The sequence below is a fragment of the Chelon labrosus genome (genome assembly GCF_963514085.1).
Source record: "Chelon labrosus genome assembly, chromosome: 16".
Taxonomy (NCBI): domain Eukaryota; kingdom Metazoa; phylum Chordata; class Actinopteri; order Mugiliformes; family Mugilidae; genus Chelon; species Chelon labrosus.
Genome location: NC_140349.1, coordinates 17930615 through 17950872, shown reverse-complemented (window position 1 = coordinate 17950872; position 20258 = coordinate 17930615). Strand labels below are relative to the sequence as shown.

Here is a 20258-nt window from a genome sequence, read left to right as displayed (position 1 = left end):
CCGGTAAACCCATTTCATGGATATACTGTACTGTGCCGTGAGGGTTTTGGCAGCCGGATTTTTGCATTAATTGTAAATGCACTATTGTGTAATGAGTCTGATTTTTGCATTCTTCCACTTCCCAAAATAAATGTCTCAGTGCAAAGTGTCTTGCCCTGACCCTAAGCCACAAAGCTATTTCATAGATAGTTATGGTGCTGTTTGGAGAATCACTTTAATGCAGGCAATAAAAGGATATTTTTCGGTTTCTATCTATATATATTAATTTACTTGTCACAGAGGAGGTGTTCCCCATACTGAGAGACTCACTCATTCTTATCAGAGAACTGGGGTTATAGTCATAACCTTGTGATTTCTTCAAACTAAACCTGTAATGTCCATGCACAGTTGTTGCAATTATTCATCTTTCTGTGAGCTGCTGTTCAAACATATTCAAAAGTCTTCTCTCAAGGTGGATCTCAAGCAGCAAGTGGGCACAGTTTCACACTAGACTATTAAGTTATATTCTCAAATGCTTCATTTATTATTTGTATATTCATTATACCTCGCACACCATGATTACAGATTAAAGTATACACTCAATACCAGTCCTGTGTCCTGCGGAAGGTACTTCCAATCGTGAAGATTTTCATTTTAATAAATGTCTGTTAAGTCATTGTCACAGAATGAGTCCAAAAAACAAAGCTGAAACAAAGTCAGCTGAAGTAGTTGGGATACTTGAAGCCACTCATCCATTAGCTTCTTCCTTTCTAAATGACTGGTGGGCAGTTGGGTTTTTATCAGAAACATCTGTGGGTAGTGCCCACCTGAAGTTATACATTCCATGTGTACAACGCATGGTGGCTATTGCATTAATTAGCAAGTTGGATGAATTAAAAAAATAACCAATGCAGTATGGTGAATGAATGTCAAGAGCAGCTAATTGAAGATGACGGTTACTTCCTGAGAACAGCGTCTTCTAAATGCAGGGCAGTTTTCAGGATGTTGCAGGGCTGAGCGCACAACTTCCATCATTCATGTTAATTACGGACAGGCCAAACTGTATTGAGGCAATTTCTGGCATGCTAATAAATAACATATTTTTGATGGATGAGGTGTAGCTGGCACTTTGTTTGGGTCTAGTGGACACAGAAAAGGGATTCATCAACACCTACACGTGTCACCTACCTGAGTGTGTGTACAAGAGCGAAGGATTAAGTGAGAGAGATAGGGTTGCAGGTGATGTATTTGTTTATGTGCCTTGTTCAAGGGTTATGACTCTTCTTGTGCTACTGCATTTCTTTTTGGTCTATCTAACTGACTCCTGGTTAAATTTCATCGAGAGGCCTGATTGATAAAGTTCCAAGGATATATGGAAACAATTTTCCCTGTTTGTTTACTCCACGAATCATTCAGCAGTGTCATCTGGCGCTGATGATCTGCATACAGCATAGTTGCTCACCGTCTAGAATTACTGGAGCAGGGTGAATCAATGTGACTAAGTGAAACAAATTTCTTCTTGTTACATTCTGGCATTGCTAAATGCTGACCACAGAAAAAAAAGTTTTGTCTGGAAAGTTTGGTAATTATTTTAGAATCTCCATGGCAATTAGCTCTGAAAAGTGTCTGACAAGGATTAATGCCAGCAGAATTACGGGTGATCTGTTGTTTTTCTGGCGTGTTTTATTAGGTAGAACATTTTATCGTCAATTTAATGTTATTTCAGAAATTATCGAAGCAATCATCCTCTGTTTGTAATGTTTAAGTTTTGTAACCTCTATCTTTTCCTACACACTAACCCCATCTCCTCTCCCTGCTTCTAAAAGCATTTCGCCACAACGAGTGCCCAGACCCGGGTGTGCCAGTCAATGGGAAGCGCTTTGGTGAGAGCCTTCAGCTGGGCAGTTCCATTTCCTTCCTGTGTGAGGAGGGCTTCGTTAAGACCCATGGCTCCCAAACCATCTCCTGCATCCTCAAGGATGGCAATGTGGTGTGGGACAACGCTGTTCCTCGCTGTGAAGGTGGGCAAGGGAAGGATTACCCTTTGAGACAACCAATGCACCCGATTTTTAATGACGTTTAGTGATAATGGAGGAAAACAATAGTGTGACTAATTGTGGGGAAGACGGAGGTAAAATCCTCACAGACCTTAGGATCTTAAAATGAGTAGCATTAAGTGTTCTTTTCTGACATTTTCTTTTCCTATGTTAGGCCAAAAGCAAGAAAGAAATTAAATTAGTATCAGTAAGTGAGACCTAAGGTAAGGTTTGGGGTATAGCGTATGGACTGACTATAAAGGTCAACAAACCTCTATGATGTCACCAGTAGGATTGCTAAAGAGCAGTTTTGAAGCTCGGTATGGGTAGTGGCCATCGGCATCTTGGAAAGGCTTGACCCCACCTAACTGGTCAAAGAGGTGGAGCCTGAGTAGAGGCTTAGGCAGCTGGCACCTGAAATAGGCCATAGGCTGCCCGACAGCATAAACCCACAATCCACTACGCTATATACCTGCCCAAGTTAGAGCAAAGAAATCTGTGATTAGTCTGCTTCCAACTATTTCCAGAAGATCGTACCTATAAGTCTTTTTTTTTTTTTTTTTTTTTTACGTGTCTGATCATCAACAGCAATTTTGTTTCAGGCACCATGAGGTGAGGCCTAGTACTACTCAAACTAATGAGTGAAAAATTAAACATTCTTTCCTTTACTGACACAAATTTTAATATTAATTGTGAACAATAAAAGGTGAATGTATTTCTTCTTTTTTTTTTCTCTTACTCCTAGGAATTATAGGAAATGTTCATGTCTGGCTTGTGGTTTTAGTGATTAAGAAGAATCTGTGTCTATTCTCCTGAAAGCATTTGTTCAAGGTTCTAACACCTCGTTAGCAAGGTGTCCATTGTGTTATAGGTTAAACACAGATGCTTGAAAGTGCTGAAATGGGAGGATGTTATAATGTTCTAACTAGCTAGAAATGCAACACCACTGCATCTTAACAGCCCCAGTATGGATAGATTGTTAATGTTATTTCACCAACAACAGATGCAGATAAAATGAATTATTGTTTTTTGTTTTTTTTTTGTCAAGGGCAACTGAGATCTAAATGAGGGCGGTGATGATCTAGAAGTTCTTTTGTTTCAAGTAGCTGATACAGCAGACATGCTTACGTACAGATTGCGGAACAATCCAGCTACCCCTTCTTGACATTTTACTCAGTATATATTTGGAGCAAACCAGGACAAAATAGCAGCAAACACTGTAAGTGCAGACATGTATAGAACTCTAAGGGGCCTAATCAGGTTCACTATCCACGATACGCAAAGGAGAGACCATTATTAAAACATGTCACTTCCCCCCGTGTGCCACAGCAGCTTTGTATTCCTCTGAGACCATCTATCATACCCCTGCGTTTGTAGCGTAATGCGTTTTATAGATGTCCTTCAGTATGCTGAGTTGGCTGATTAAATCATTCCACTTCAAAGGGAGCGAGGAGCTGGCACTGTAACGAAGCCTTCCGCTGTGCCTGTGTGTTCTGGTTAAGGATAGGCAGTTAAAGAGATGCACGGCAAAGTGAGCTGTAACAGAGACGAGGGTACAGGAGAGAGGTCGGTGAGCTCCAGTGTCTTTTGTGCTAGCGATCAAAGATGTTCCATTTTCTCTTTTTGATAGGGATGACAGCAGTACCTTTGTATGAGGGGCTTGATGATACATTTAAAACAACAACACGGCATATACAGGAATACGTAATACATACAGCGACAAGCGTGTTACTTGGAGAAATGGTTAACCTCGAAGTGAGCTGTCATCAGTCTACAGTAGATAGAGCCTGGCAGTAAAAGAAATGGGGATGAGGCCCAGCTGATACATGGGATCATCTATGGGTATTGTCATACATCATCTGAGAAATACATGCATAATTTAGAGTCTGTCTGTTCTTCTCTCCCTGAATTTCTTTCTTTCTTTCTCTCTGTCTCTCTCTCTCTTTCCGTTAGCCCCATGTGGAGGAGATCTGAAGGCTCCCAGTGGGATCATCCTCTCCCCTGGCTGGCCAGAACTATATAAGGAGGCCCTTAACTGTGAATGGATCATTGAGGCTCCTCCAGGCTACCCTATCAAGATCATCTTCGACAAGTGAGTGAGATAGAAACAGTTTTTTTTTTGTTGTTGTTTTTTTCCTCATTTTTCTCAGAAGAAGCTTGGATTTTCTTCCTGTTCCCACATCTTAATTTCTGTACTTGCATTCTCTTTCTATATTGTCTTCCCCTGTGTTTCCTTTCTGTGGGTAATGCAATAGATCTAGTCTGCATTAACATATACCGCAACTACATTTCTTCACAAAGTGCTTGATCTGTTTATTTGATGCGCCCCTCCCTGATTATCCTCAGATATCCTTATAGTCTACACACAAAGAAGCTGCAGTAGATCTGCAAGCATGCAAACATGGATACTGTATGTAATAAGAGATTATCTATCAAGGGGTACTATAGAGCTTAGGGAGGAGGTAATTTGTCCCGATATTTGCCAGAGAGAGAGAGAGAGAGAGAGAGAGACTGACAGTTGTAGGATCAAACACTACATTCTATTTCATCCTTACTGACCGCCAGAGGCGGTGCTTCAGCACTGAATGTCTCCATCTCGCGCATGCGCAGGTCGAGTGTTTATACCAACAGAGTCACCTGTGACCCCCGATGACACCGGCTAACCTATATCTTCCGGTGACATCAGAGGATCTGTTCCTTTTCATCTTCTCGCTTTTGCAGGTAGACGTATGTCAGTAAGTTCTAGCTGAACTAAGCGTTTACTTCACTGATGCTTCGTCGCCGGTAGCCTTGCGACAACGTTGTCGGAGCTGCGAGCTGCGCCCTCCAAAGGCTGCGACGAGCTGAGACGGGAGGTTTGTTGCGGTTTACCGCGGACACCCTTTGAGTATTTGTTTTAGTCGTTTGTTATAAGGTTGGTGACGGCGTGATACTCGCTCCCTCTCCCGACGCTCGTGTTATTATTTTCGGGCATTAGCGGTCGCGTTGCCCGCTCGACCTGTTGGCTGTGTATCGGTACACTGTTGGTTGTACCCATTTTTCGTTGTAGTTTGATTTGTTGGTGAAGCCAGCGTACTCGCTCCCTCTCCCGACATTTGTGTAATTATTTACGGGCATTAGCGGTCTGCGTTGCCCGCTTGACCTATTGCCTGTGTATCGGTACACCGTTGGTTGTACCCGTCTTTCGTTGTAGTTTGATTTGTTGGTGAAGCCAGCGTACTCGCTCCCTCTCCCGACATTTGTACCGCCGTTATCCGCTAAGTTGTAGCCCGTTTTTCGTTGTTGTTCCCTGTAGTGGTGAAGGCAGTGTGTGCGCTCCCGCTCCCACTTTAGGTGTATATTATTACCTTGGAAAAGTAGTTTTACCAGCGTTTTTCGCTCGGCCTACTTGGGTTGTTTTGTTTTTTTGCACAGCAAGCTGACTTGCTGGTGAAGGTAGTGCTCTCGCTCCCGCTCCCAGCATAGGCGTGTGCTGTTGCCCTTGTTGCAACACCTGTTGGTGAAGGCAGTGCGTTCGCTCCCTCTCCCAGCATCTGTTGTTTTCTCAGTTGTTGTCACCATGTTTGGTGACCACTCTTGCTCGGCCTGTCTGGCTTCTCTGCAGCCTGAAGATGGTCATGATATGTGTCCTTCGTGCCTTGGCCTTGAACACCTGAGGGAGGGGCTTTCGGAGGATCCATGCATGAACTGTAGCTTCATGCCCCGGGCAGTGCGGGTTGCCAGACTGGCTGAGGCTGAACACCTGCTGGGCCATGTTCCGGGGCCGGACCAGTTGACTCCAGCCCAGCGAATGCCAACTCAGCCTAGGCGACCTAGACGGCGGGCTGAGACCGTGGGTGCCTCCTCCGGGAGGGGGGCCAAGGAGTCTAAACTGGCCTCCAAGGTGGACCAGCTGACTGAGGAGTTGAACCAGGTGAAGTCCCTCTTCCTAGCCATCCAGTCTGGGACTGGTGCAGGGGAGGTTGGTGCTCCTGCTCCTCCTGCGGCCGTGTTCGATCCAGAGGATGATGTGCTCTCCGTGGCGGCATCAGCCACTGAGTTCGCTGACTGTGGGGCGGACGTGGTTCCCCAGGACATTACCTCCAAGCATGGCTCTGGGGAGAGCTCCCGCTCCTCAACCCACAGTTGTGCTGCTGGGTCTGAGGATAGCTCTATGGGTGCCATCATTCGTATGGCCCTGGCCCGCCTGCAGCTGGATGTTCCACAAGCTCAGCCGGCTCCTGCCAGTGCTTTTTTCAGGCGGGGCCCAGTCCCTGCCACCTTTACTGTGCCTCCGTCAGACGAATACCTGAGGGAGCTGCACGCATGCTGGAGGGATACTAGAGTCCTCTCTCATGCAACATCTGATGGCCGGACCCTGGCTGCCATGCAGGACGCAGCCAAGTTTGGCTTGGCCCGCATGCCAGCGGTTGAACCGACTATAGCGGCTCTCATCGTTTCGCCTGATGAGGCTCTGAGGCCAGATGCCAGGTGTCCTCGCCCCCAGTGTCGGGTTACAGATGATCTGCTCTCTAAAGCTTATGACGCAGCGGCACGCATGGGACGCATCGGCAATTCCCTGTCGCATCTGATGCTGGCTCTTTCTGCATCCCTGCAGGATGCTACGCTGGACGCGTCTGTCCACAGTTTCAGTGACGCGTCTCTGCAGGCTTTTGCTCTGATGTCCAGAGAACTGGGGCGCTTGATGTCCACTCTCGTCCAGGCTCGCCGCCAGGTGTGGCTGGCACAGTCGCCTCTCACTGAGACGTGCCGGAGAACCCTCCGCAGTGTCCCAGTGGAACCCGGTGAGATTTTCGGGTCGGCTGCTCTAGAGGCGCTTGAGCGCACAGTCCAGGCCAGACAGACTCGACAGCAGCTCTCTGGGCTTCACAGGAGTATGCCTCCTCCCGGCAGGCCGGGGGGTTCTTCAGCTGCCCCCCAGCGACGCTCTCAGCCACAGGCTTTCCCCAGTGGCCACCTTAGGTCTCAGCGACCGGCTCAACAGCCTGTTCAACGAGGGGCTCAGGGCTTTCGAGCCCCTGAACGACTGCCCTCTAGACAACCTCAGGCTTTCGATGCAGCCCGTCGTCCCCCCAGGGCCTCTAGAGGCCGGGGGACCAGGCGCTGAGAGCCTGGGGCCGGTCGTCGGCTGTTTTTCCCAGCAGCAGCTCAGCCACTGGGCTGCTTCCACCACGGACCCGTGGGTGATTTCCACCTTAACCCACGGGTACAAACTTCAGTTCCGACGCCGGCCCCCAGCCTTCGGCCGGGTCAAGATGACCATCATACACGACCCGGCAAAAGCCCATGCCCTCAACCAGGAGTTGTCCGCCCTCCTGGACAAGGGTGCCATCGAGCCGGTAGACCCCCTGTCATCACCCGGGGGGTTCTATTCGACTTACTTTCTTGTCGAAAAGAAAGACGGCGGACTCCGCCCTGTCCTCGACTTGAGGGGACTCAACAGGTTCCTCAAGGTCTTGCGGTTTCACATGCTCAGCACTGCAGAGGTCCTGTGTACCGTTGCCAGAGGGGAGTGGTTTACTTCGGTAGACCTGAAGGATGCGTACTTTCATGTCCCCATAGCACCACACCACAGACATTTTCTGCGGTTTGCCTTCCAGGGCCGCCATTTTCAGTTCAGGGTGCTCCCGTTCGGCCTCTCCCTTTCTCCACGGGTGTTCACCAGGTGTGTGGCGGCAGCCCTCTCACCCCTGCAGTCGCGGGGCATGAAGATTCTGCCGTATCTGGACGACTGGCTGATTTGCGCGCCATCCCGGTCTCAAGTGACCCGGGACACGGCGATTCTCCTCTCACATGTGACCCAGCTCGGTCTCAGAGTGAATTTTCTGAAGAGCTGCCTGGTCCCCTCACAGAGTACACTCTTTCTGGGGATGACTCTGGATGCCGTTGCCATGAAGGCCTGTCCATCTCCCCGGCGCGTGGACGACATCATCCGCCTCCTTCTCCTCTTTCGGGAGGGCCGCTGTTTGCGCTATGTCCTGTATTTGCGCCTCTTAGGCAAGCTGACGGCTGCTGCCACTGTGGTCCCCTTAGGGTTGCTGTCGCTGCGTCCCCTTCAGAGGTGGCTGAACAGCTTTCACTTGGACGCCAAGTGGCACCGGCACAGGAAACTCAAGGTGTCACGGCGTTGCCTCCTTGCTCTGGCTCCATGGAGGGAGAGGTCATTTCTCCTTCGGGGCATGCCCATGGGCTCTATTGCATCCCGTCGGGAGACTGTCACAACGGACGCCTCCCTCTCAGGGTGGGGTGCTGTGTGGCAGAACCGGACAGCTCGCGGGCTGTGGCCTGCACGGGACCGCTCGGAGCACATCAACGTGCTGGAGCTTCGGGCAGTGCACATGGCACTGCAGTCTTTTCTTCCGTTCCTGAGAGCGAGGCATGTGCTAGTACGGACGGACAATGTCTCAGCCGTCTCTCACATAAACCACCAGGGGGGAACCAGGTCAGCACGGCTGTTGCAGGTGACCCGGGACCTCCTGTTGTGGGCGGCTCCCCACCTAGCCAGCATGAGGGCGATGTACTTGCCGGGAGAACGGAACCGGACCGCAGACTTCCTATCCCGTGGCAAGCCTCCACCGGGGGAGTGGCGGCTTCATCCCGAGGTGGTGCTCAACATCTGGGACGTTTTTGGCAGGGCAGAGGTGGACCTCTTTGCCACAGAGGAGTCGACCCATTGCCCCCTCTGGTTCTCCTTGACAGGGGAGACCAGCCCTCTGGGCCAAGATGCTCTCGCCCACGATTGGCCGGAGAGTCTTCTCTATGCCTTTCCACCAATCCCTCTGATTCCTCAAGTACTGCAGAGGGTCCTCCAGCAGGGCCACAAGCTGCTGTTGGTAGCCCCCTTCTGGCCGGGGAGGACATGGTTTCCTCTGCTGCACAGGCTCTGCCGCAGCTCACCCTGGCGTCTCCCCGACAGGATGGATCTCCTGTCTCAGTTAGGGGGCCGGATTTGGCATCCCGACCCTCAGCGCCTGCAGCTTTGGGTTTGGCCACTGCAGGGCCCGACCCGCTGCTGACAGGGTGTTCGGACACTGTCCAACATACCATACTGAATGCTAGGGCGCCTTCTACCCGGTTGCAGTATGAGAACAGGTGGCGGCTGTTTTCTGTATGGTGTTCGAGCAGGGGTGAGGACCCCGTGCACTGTACAATTCCGAAAATTCTGGAGTTTTTACAGTCACTTTTGGATGGCGGACGGTCCCCGGCTACTCTGAGGGTATACGTGGCAGCCATTTCCTCTCGACATGCCCGGGTTGATGGCAACACCGTGGGGGGCCAAAGACTCGTGTCACTTTTTCTAAAGGGAGCCTTGAGGTTAAGACCCCCACAGGCACAGAGAGCTCCAGCATGGGATCTGCCCCTGGTGCTGGACGCTTTGTGTCTGCCTCCTTTTGAGCCCCTGGCGCAGGCAGAGCTGAAGTGGGTGTCTGCTAAGACTGCTTTTCTCCTCGCCATCACTTCAGCGAAGCGTGTTGGGGAGCTACATGCTCTCTCTGTGAGTGATTCATGTCTGAGATGGAACTCAGATGGCTCGGGGGTCACTCTGTGGCCGAATACGGCTTTTCTTCCCAAGGTTCTGTCATCGTCGAACCTTAACCGACCTATCCACCTGGCACAGTTTATTCCCCCTGCAGGGGAGGACGGGTTAGGACTGTTGTGCCCTGTGCGGGCTCTGAGAGTCTATGTATCTTTGACCGCAAGCATGAGACGGTCAGAACAGCTGTTCCTTTGTCATGGTGGTCCTAGGAAAGGCTGCGCTCTCTCCAAACAGCGATTGTCGCACTGGGTTGTGGATGTCATTACCCAGGCATATAGACACAGTGGTCGCCCCCCGCCATCTGGGGTGAGGTGCCACTCTACTAGGGCTGTCTCTACATCATGGGCGGCTCTGAGAGGCGTGCCCCTGCAGGACATCTGTGATGCAGCATCGTGGGCATCACCAACTACCTTCTCCAGATTCTATCGGGTGAATGTGGCCACTCCCCATCCGCTGGGTGTGGCCCTGTTGCCCACCTCTACTGCCTCCTCTCATTGAGGTATGTATTGGCATTCCTCGTGACTTTGTCGTTATGGGTCATCCAGTGCTGAAGCACCGCCTCTGGCGGTCAGTAAGGATGAAATAGAACGAGAGTTACGTATGTAACTACGGTTCTATGAATCCTGGATGACCGCCAGAGCGTTCTGTCACTCAGAATCCTTGTGGTTTCGCGAGAAGATTCTGCAGGAACAGATCCTCTGATGTCACCGGAAGATATAGGTTAGCCGGTGTCATCGGGGGTCACAGGTGACTCTGTTGGTATAAACACTCGACCTGCGCATGCGCGAGATGGAGACATTCAGTGCTGAAGCACCGCCTCTGGCGGTCATCCAGGATTCATAGAACCGTAGTTACATACGTAACTCTCGTTAGCGTTTCACCAAGGCTCATCCTTGCAAACCCATCTCATCCACATCCTTGCCACGCCATGCAAAATGAATACAGCATAAATGTTTGTTGCTCTTTAATTTTTATGTAACATCAATAAAATATCACAGACCGCTTCATTGAGATGACATGGTTCTGAAACTAAGCAATTTATCTGCAGCTTTGAAGTTGAAGTAGCTCTGGCAATAAAAACAGATGCAGACGTACACACACAGACATGCTACAGATATGCACTCTCCAAAGTCACAAGGTTTCTCCACCTTGGCTTTCAGCTGGTCCCACTTACCAAAAGGGTAATGGGTAAAAATTAGCTGCAAAACCCTTTTGACCCATTTTAATAATAATTTGGTAAATTATTTTTTGTGTATGACAGATTTTAATTTTGTCAGTCTACTTGATACAAATTGAAGAACCTGCAATGGCATGTTTGTTCATTAGTGCCGCTCGATGTCAAATATATGTAGAGAATACTGTAAAAGATCTTGTGAACTGGTTTAAAAAAAGACCTGTTTTCCTGTTTTCAGGTTTCGCACTGAGGTCAACTATGACGTCCTCGAGGTGCGCGATGGACGTTTTCCCTCTTCGCCTCTAATTGGTAGCTACCAGGGCACGCAGGTCCCCCAGTTCCTCATCAGTACATCCAGCTTCTTGTACCTCCTCTTCTCCACCGACAAGAGCCATTCTGACATTGGCTTCCGTATACGATATGAAAGTAAGGGCTCGTGAACGTGATGAAGGTCAAATGTGCTGCATTTTCATAGAGAAAGGTTGTGATTTGGCTTCACAGACCCTAATAGAAATGAAACTACTTCACACTGGCCGACCGAACTAGAGATAGCCGTGAGGCTTTGTTCCCTGCACTTGTCAGCCTTGACTGTAAATATAATCTCCGCAGGCTCTTAACTTCACAGTAAAGCTGTACTTATTAGAACACCTATAATTAGAAAGTAAATGGGTCCAGATTGTTCTGTCAGATATTCCTGCCTTGACACACATTGCTATGCTCCAAATTGTATTTATCACGCACACACATTTTTCGATACACCAGTCACTTGTAATGTATTTCAGTGCTCAAGAAAGTTCTTCCTGTGTGGTGCAAAGCTTCAATAATATTAATAATTTATGAAATCCAGCTGTGTTGTAACATGTTGGGAGCCCCTCTTTGACCTGTTTAAACCAGGGTGACATAAGTCTAATTAAAGTGGAGCCGACGGTTTTGTGTCTCTGTCTTTGATCATCGATCTTTGTGTTCCCTTTGTTGTCCCCTTCCTCTCCAGCCCTGCAGCTGCAGTCAGATCACTGCGTGGATCCTGGTATACCCGTCAATGGGCAGCGCCACGGCAACGACTTCTATGTGGGCGCTTTGGTGACATTTAGCTGCGACGCAGGGTACACGCTCAGTGACACAGAGCCTTTAGAGTGTGAGCCCAATTTCCAGTGGAGTCGCCCCCTGCCTAGCTGCGATGGTATGTTCCAGAATATTGACCTAGAAATGAGTGGTCCCCTGCCAGATTTCTCCCTTCTCATAAATGGGATTAAAGCAAAATTCATTGTTGTGTGTTGTTACAGATAAAACATGGGAAATCATCTTGAGCACTTTGCTTCATATTGCCTCACATTTAAACTGAATTATTATAAAATCCATATAAGATGATAACATTTGTTTCAATGACTGATTTGTTCTAGACTTTAAAAGTTTCTGCTTTATTTCGTCAGAAATGTTTTATATGTACGGCAGTGAGCTTAGCCTTTGATGTTTCCCTTTTCCTTCATCTGTAAATGCTTTTAATTTAAAGACCATATTGATTTCTGCCCACTGTGAAGTCATATTGATAATACTACTCTCTCCTTTTTATGTTATCTTGAAGGGCACCTCCTGTAAAGTGCATTTTACCATACTGTAAATGCACAGACAAGTTTTGCAATCGTTTCAGGAAATTTTATGTCTGCCTCTGTGCCCCCTCTGATTTCACGTCTCCGCTTGCTTCTCATTTCTCTCTTTCATCCATCTTCCACTCTTTTCATTCGCTCCGCGTCGCCAGCATTGTGCGGGGGTTACATCCAAGGCAACGTCGGCACCATCTTGTCTCCCGGCTTCCCAGACTTTTATCCGCATAACCTGAACTGCACATGGATAATCGAGACCTCCCACGGCAAAGGTTAGCAGAGAAAATTCCGTGTCAACACATGCAGCAGTCAAATTCAATTTACCTTACAATGTCATTTCCCCCCACTGCGTGGCCTTTTTATTTTGCCGAACAAGCTGTCTTTGTAAGACTGGAGTGCTGAGAGGCTGGCCTAGGGCTACAGCGCCATGGGATGACTCTCCAGTCATGTCACCTTTGGTCGAGCGCTCACATCAAATTGATACAGCCTTATTTGCAGATGCTCGCTCTGCACGGGTATGGTGTGTTTGATAAGTAGCACGGCAGGAAGACAGGGAATTGATGTTGCATGCATTATTGAAGTCCACTGAATATTAATTCACCTAATTATTAATTTTTTGCTTAGCTACAGATTATAACTTGCAGGACTATTGTTACTGAATACATCACATACTGTATATTCATTGCAAAACTACCACCAAAACATTCAATTTACATATGCAAAGGTGAAAAACTTCACAAAAAAGTAGAAACAATACATTTTAAGTTGGGACCTTTCTTTTCACCCAGGTGTCCAGTTCACCTTTCACACCTTCCACCTCGAGAGCCCTCACGACCATTTGCTGGTGACAGAGAATGGCAGCTTCTCTCAGCCCCTGTGGAGACTGACAGGCTCCACGCTGCCTCCCCCACTCAGCGCGGGCCTGTTCGGAAACTACACGGCACAGATCCGCTTTCTCTCCGACTTTTCTGTTTCCTACGAGGGATTCAACATCACTTTCTCCGGTGAGAAGAAATGTAGTCATGAAAAACAGCGAGAGGGAAAAACAGGGACAACTGATCACAGTGAAAGATTAATGTGTAAAACAGCCATGTGTAGTTAAGTGAAGGTAGCTAAGTGCTAGCATTTTTGCCATCAAGACAATGGGTTCATTTTAAATGAATGAGTTTGGAAAAGCCACTTAAATGTTTCTGTACTTAGCGCATCGTCACACATAGTCCCTGGATTTGAACACACAGAAACTGTAAAAACAAAGTCTAATAAACTTAAAAATACTTCAGCAGTGGCTGAATTGACTGAATGTTTGGAGTATTTTCATAACTTGTAAAATCCCCTTGAGGGCTTTGTTTATTAGTTTTAATAAATGACATTTAGTCAGATGTGAACTCGGATTTAGAAGGGATTGGTCTTATTAAGGAAAGTTTACCCTCCTTTTTATGTGTGGAAATATTTCAACTTTTCGAAGAGATTTAAACAGTGTCTAGCATTGATGATATATTCTTTCTGTCTTTCTAGAGTATGATTTGGAGCCATGCGAGGATCCAGGAATCCCACCCTACAGCACCAGGAAGGGGCTGCAATACGGAGTGGGCGATGCCCTCATGTTTTCCTGTTTCCCTGGTTACCGACTGGAGGGTCCAGCGAGGGTTGTGTGTTTAGGAGGCAGGAGGCGGGTGTGGAGCTCCCCTCTGCCAAGGTGTGTTGGTAGGTGGTCACATGCTTTATTTTGACTTTTGTCACCCCCTCCCCCCTCGAATCCCCGACCCCAATGTCACGCATACTAGCCCTTCACATACACCCACAAATTAAGAAATGTACAAAACTGTCATTCTCATAGAAGATATAAGCCATTTCTCTTCCAATTCCCCTCACTGTCTCCTCACTCCCACATTTTCTCTCCATTGGATAGCTTCCCAGAAAAAGCCTTTTTGACTTTGTCCAAATTACATAGCGCAGCAGTCGTAAAGAGGATTGCATTAAAAAGCTGACATATGTTAATTATTGTTGATAACGCATGCAAAACATGCCCGGTCAGTCCACAAAGCTTTGGGTCAATGTGTTGAGTCTGTGATGGAACGGAGCATAAGTGCTTCATTTATGTGTTGATATGGGAATGAATTATACGCTAATGCTCCTAATGATAGGTAAATCACAGACCATGGCAGTCATTGACATATTTGTGTGTGTCCTTGACAAGCTTGTTTTTTTTTGATATAGTAAAGGCATTGTTAAACAGCAGGAAACTGCATGCTTTACTTCATGGGGCCAATTTTACCACTTGCACATTTATTATTAATCATTTCTAAAAGTACAAAGTAATTTGTAGATCGTTACAATTTTCCACTCTATTGGAAACAAATAATTGCTCTTTAATAAACAGAATTTCGGTGAAGTCTTCGGTGAAGGTTTCTTGCCACCACACAAAAAAACAATCCATTTATTCAAAAATGTTGCCTGTTTATGTATGTATGACAAAAACTTATTAACATTCACTTGCCTATGTTGCTCACGTTTAGCTCTCTGGAGTTCAAAGAAGAATCCAGAAGAATGACAGTGAAGATATTTTCCTACTTTCACATTCAGCCTTATTTTAGAAACTTCTCCATATGCCTCCCGTTGCCGTACCTTATCTTACCTCACTGCATTCACAAAGTTAAAAGTCAGCATTTGCGGTAATTCACATTCTGGCATCTATATAGTTTTCTATAGAAAACTTTGTACACATTTTTATTCTTTTTTTTTTTTTCTCCCACTTCTTCCCTGCTGTGATTCAGAAAAGGCAATTTTCAGATAGAGTTGAAATTACTGTTGATCATATTCAGATTGCAGTGTAATTATGATGACATCCAGGTATAGTCAGTGACCATATTCCTCTCCCCATCTCCTCTCCCATCTCCCCTATGCATGACAGCATGAATAAATACCCTCTGAGTTTCAAGCATATAGCGATTGACATGTCTTCTGCTCTCTCCAACACCGCCACCCTTTCCCTCTCTCCTCCTCTCTCTCTGTCTGCCTGCATCTCTGCTCCCTCTCTTTTTCTCTAGCTGAATGTGGCTCATCCGTGACTGGCATGCAAGGGGTGCTGCTCTCGCCCAACTACCCCGGTTACTACGGCAACAACCACGAATGCATCTACTCAATCCAAACGCAGCCTGGCAAAGGCATTCAGCTCCGAGCACGAGACTTCAGACTGGAGGAGGATGACATACTCAAAGTGAGGGGACGGTGGGAGCCGTGTCCTCACCATGTGCATACAGCCCTCTTAGCATATCTGTGTGTGCACACCTGATCGTCTTAATTCAGATGCTTCCTCCCACTCTGTTTTCCTCCCTCCCAGGTCTTCGATGGCAGCAGTAATAATGCTCGGCTGCTGGGGGTGTTTACAGGCAACGAGCTGCTAGACGTGACCCTGAACTCCACCTCCAGCTCCATGTGGCTGGAGTTCATCAGCAATGCGGATAATACCAGCAAAGGCTTTGAACTGCACTTTACGAGTGAGTAATGCAGTCTCTCCTACACACAAACATAACCTTTATTTACATTTAATTCTTAACACTTTACAATACTGTAGTTTGCTATACCCACACCACACTTATTCTTCTACTTCATCTCTTGCCTTTCACTCTCTCTCAAAGGTTTTGAGCTGGTTAAATGTGAGGATCCAGGTGTCCCCCAGTTTGGCTACAAGCGAGAGGACAAGGGTCACTTTGCTGGGAGCTCTGTGTCATATAGCTGCGACCCAGGCTACACCCTGAAAGGCCCCGAGGTGCTCACCTGCCTGAGGGGTGAAAGGAGGGCATGGGACAGCCCCCTTCCACTCTGTATCGGTGAGTTATTGTGCACACTCTGAGAAGAGGTTGGAGATGTGGGAAGTGTGCCCGTGCTGTTGGCAGAAGTATCGATTTATTTCGCCAATATAATTATCATTTCTGCTGATTGGCGATTGTGTATTGCAAGTTCAGTTTTTTACCTAACTTTACAGCAGCAGGGGATGGTGGTAGCACATGGTACCAGGGTTGTGCAGGCACACAGTGCGCCAACAGTTGGAGTGTATATAAATAGGACATCAAAAAAATATGAACTAAAATGACCCATGGCTGCAAAACAAACTTTAGAACATCAAATCCTCATGTAAAGAGATGCTCAGCATTAGTACTTTATCTTCACATATAATGTGGTAACTTTGCTAAAAGGCACAGATGTTCACAAAAGCGCAATTATTTCAATGATTGCTGCTGCAAATCTTTTCTACCGACAGACACAAATCCCTTTTATGCAAATTTACTTTCAGCTTTATAAATGTTGATTTACAACTACAAACTATTCATGGACATCTCTTTGCAAGCTCAAAATCCCATCCGCTCTGATTTAAACCTATGCTAATTTGTTACATAACTAATGTTGGCTGGATAAATATTTCAGGATAAGTAGTTGGCCATGAAAATCAAAACAGAATGTTGGCTGGCTAAATCGACCCCTCTCTAGTTTTACATCATGACATTTCATTCAAGTCCTGAAGCAGCAGTGGTAATAATGTTGCATTAACTTTACAAAATGTATGTAACAAAAAACATTTGATAAAATAATCATACATATAATATTATACATATAACCACTTAGGTGTGGGTTATATGACCTCAAATTTTATATCAGTGTATGTTTTGTTCTGTTTTTCACAGTGGTGTCCTATACATCACATGATTCCAAAATTCAAAGGGCTCAAAACATGATTATACCTTTCTGTTAACAATATCAGAGAATACAGATTTTTACTAAAAAGTGTCCGCAAAGCAGGGATGAAAATCAGGGATGACTTTCATTACTTTGCAGATTTAGATTATTAGAAAGGATGAATTAACCAATGAATTGTAGTGTATTATTTAAATAAGTCAAAATGATCCCCACATTTACCAGCTGCAACATCAAATGCTTTCATTACTAACTGTAATCCAGTAATACAGCCTGCATGACTGTAAAATTAGCCATTCTCCACAATATGTACTTTTATTGTTGGTACTGTGTGTTATGTTGTGGTATTGCTCCATTTTCCTGCACTGATGTTATAGCCTGGCGCAACTGGATAGTGCTGCAACCAGTCTGAGCCAGTTCGTCTTAAACAAATTCAGCTCCATGGTGCTTAGACAATCCTCTGTCCATCACCTCATGAAGCCAGCCCAAATGATTTGCTAGGCCCGGCCAGATCTTTGCTGGAGCATGATCAGTTCCCAAGGGACTGACTCTAGACCAACTTTCTGCCACAAGAATGTGTGGGTGGTGAACATTTGAGCTGACTTCCAAGCAACTGATTTTAGGCATTTGAACATTTGTGTAGTTTTATAAACTCATATCTTCATTAATCATTTTTCAGTTGCTAAATGTGTCGCGTAAGTGCAGTGAAGTGGAACAGAAAAGTAGCGAGTTGAGTGTTTCAAAATTGTACACAAGTGCAGTCTGTAACAACTGGTGATGTCATGTTGTAGGTTGTTACTTAGTGTATGTTATTCTGTGATCCTGTCCTACACTTCCTTACATTACTACTTGTTACATCATATTAGGTTAGATAAGGCAAAAGAAAATGTCAGGTTGCATGAAGAAGCATTAGGTTGTGTCATACAATATTGCAATGTTTTCTTGACTGTTTGGCACGCTGCTAATCCAAAGCAGCTTTAGCTTTTTTAGCAGATATCTAACCTTTGTGAAAAGCTTTGTGGTTTGTTTAAGCATCTGTGTGATGCTTTAACAGCACCTCATTCAGTGCATTCTCTCTCATCAAAGAATGACTGTGCTCTGTATAGCTTCTCATATTCATATTGCATCATGATTGCAAATGTCCCCCCTTTCATGTTGTTATTCACTAAAATAGGACTCACTATATCAACAGCAGCCTTGAACGGAAAAGGCAAGGTTTTGATAAGTCTCTCCGTGGTTTGAAGACGTTTCAAATAAGGTCGATTTTTTTCCATGCAAGTTCAGCATGTGTTCATGTTATTTGCAGAGTTCATCAACAATTTATCTGTCAATTGTTGCCAGCTGACACAGTGCATATTTTTCAGAAAGATTCAGTTGACATTTTTACACACACAGACATACACACACACACATTCTGCCTAAATAGTGTCATGCTAATACAGCCAGAGCAATTTTTTTTTGGACCTTCTCCCAGGTGACATTTTGACAGTCTCTCAGAATATCAGCCAGAAACCCACCAAGAAAAACGAGCAGACAGGTGTTCTTTGACATCAGCCAAGGTGATTAGAATAGTATTGCTCAGCTCCCTTTTCAACCCAAACTGACAGGTAATTTCATGTCTGGGTATAAACAACATTCAGCAAGCTGTATATCCCTGAACATGTTTGTCCTCCCCATGCTCCCTTCACTGCAGGTGATAGCTTAACAGACAGAGTGAATTTGAGAGCAGATGAAGAACTGGTTCTGTTTGCAATAGCGGGATTATTTTCTTGTGGGGAGGACACATGTGAGATGGGTAAAGTGAGCAGGGGGAGGAAGGATATTGAAACTGAGATGAAACTAGCAGGAACAGTTTATATCCTGAGCGTCACACAAAAGCAAAGTTGCGAGGTAGAATCCCAGAGCAGCTCTGGAGTGAAAAGGGCAGTGACAGTGGATGGATACAATTATGTGTTGCACATCAAATATTTCCGCATATTAATGTTCAAACAGCTGAACAGTATTTGCTAAAATAAAATCTCTTGGTTATCCCCCACACACATTAAAAAACTCCTTGAGTAGACGGTGAGACAAGAAAGAGAACCTGAGTTGATTTTAGAAAGTTGTATGTGGAGACATAGATTGAAGGGGTAGAGTAGCCGAGGGAGTTAGACTGCCGTGGTAGCACCGAGCAGTAGTTTCTTAGGTCATAAGGCAAGAAGAAAGAGATGGCTTTGTCTTACTGTGATAGATCACCGTCTTCTCTTTTCACTCCATGAAACAGCGAGTTTTCTTTGGGAAAAAAAAGCATGAGTGGGAAAAGGTGGAAAAGAGTTAAAACCTCAGCAGGAGCGTAAAAGATGAATAGGCTCACAGTTTCTTTTCTTTTTATATTTTACTTCCTTCTTCCGATTATTTCAAGCCATGACATTGCAATCATATCTTTAAAATATAGTATAGAATATTCTCTATCTGTGTCTTTATGTTTTGATCATTAATAATGATCAGAGGTGACCTTGGCTAACTATTGCTATTCAAAATCCCCTTGAAATAAAACTTGATCTGGCTGTATGTGATATGTCATGAAATGAAATGTATGTTACTTAGGGGGCAAATACCAATTTTTTTATTAAATTTTTTTTTGTTTATGTTCCTCTCTCTGCCTGAGTCTCACCAGCAGCACTGACGTTTTCTGTTCAAAAAGAAATCGCTGATAGCTGCTCAGGCCACGGAAGCAAACCAGTCAGAACTGACAGGGTTTTTTAGATATAAAATATACAGAAACAAATAGCTAGTCATTTCATGAGGACTTTAAATAAATAACGAATGATGGAGATGCTAAATGTAAGAAGATGAGACAGCGGTCTATCTCATCTTCTTCGACTGAGAGGGAAACAGTCTGTTTCCCTCTCAGTCAAGTACAACTGTATTAAGTCTGATAGTTCTCCTTTGTTATTTACTACTTCCTGTTCTCTGTTTGTCTTTGTCTACCTCTGTGAGTCTGTCGTTGCTGCTGTATGTTAGTACAGAGTCTACTTGTCGTAGATGTATTTTACAACCATTATCATCACTATCATCATCAGTATGATTCCAAGACCTCCACTTTCCTTCTGTTTGAAGGAGCTATTTTTCTCTCAGGGGAAGGAAAACGAACCAAGAACACTTTTACAGCCCTCTTGTCAGTTAAGATGGCCTCAAAATGCGAACAAAACACTTGAGATCTGATGTTTTTGGCGAACTTTTTTTTTTTTTTTTACTTT

At 45.7% G+C, this 20258-nt stretch overlaps 1 protein-coding gene across 1 annotated transcript in view; it reads left to right on the top strand.

Annotated features, from left to right (window-relative positions):
• Positions 1–20258, top strand: part of csmd2 (CUB and Sushi multiple domains 2) — a gene marked incomplete at its 5' end in the record, with an annotated part of 258538 nt that overhangs the window by 150063 nt on the left and 88217 nt on the right. Inside the window, 10 exons of the mRNA XM_084562774.1 lie at positions 1806–2000; positions 3969–4107; positions 10965–11152; positions 11718–11906; positions 12483–12599; positions 13116–13331; positions 13843–14031; positions 15375–15544; positions 15668–15824; positions 15966–16157. Of these exons, the coding sequence (XP_084418900.1) occupies positions 1806–2000; positions 3969–4107; positions 10965–11152; positions 11718–11906; positions 12483–12599; positions 13116–13331; positions 13843–14031; positions 15375–15544; positions 15668–15824; positions 15966–16157 (1752 nt within the window). The remainder of the gene's footprint in view (positions 1–1805; positions 2001–3968; positions 4108–10964; positions 11153–11717; positions 11907–12482; positions 12600–13115; positions 13332–13842; positions 14032–15374; positions 15545–15667; positions 15825–15965; positions 16158–20258) is intronic.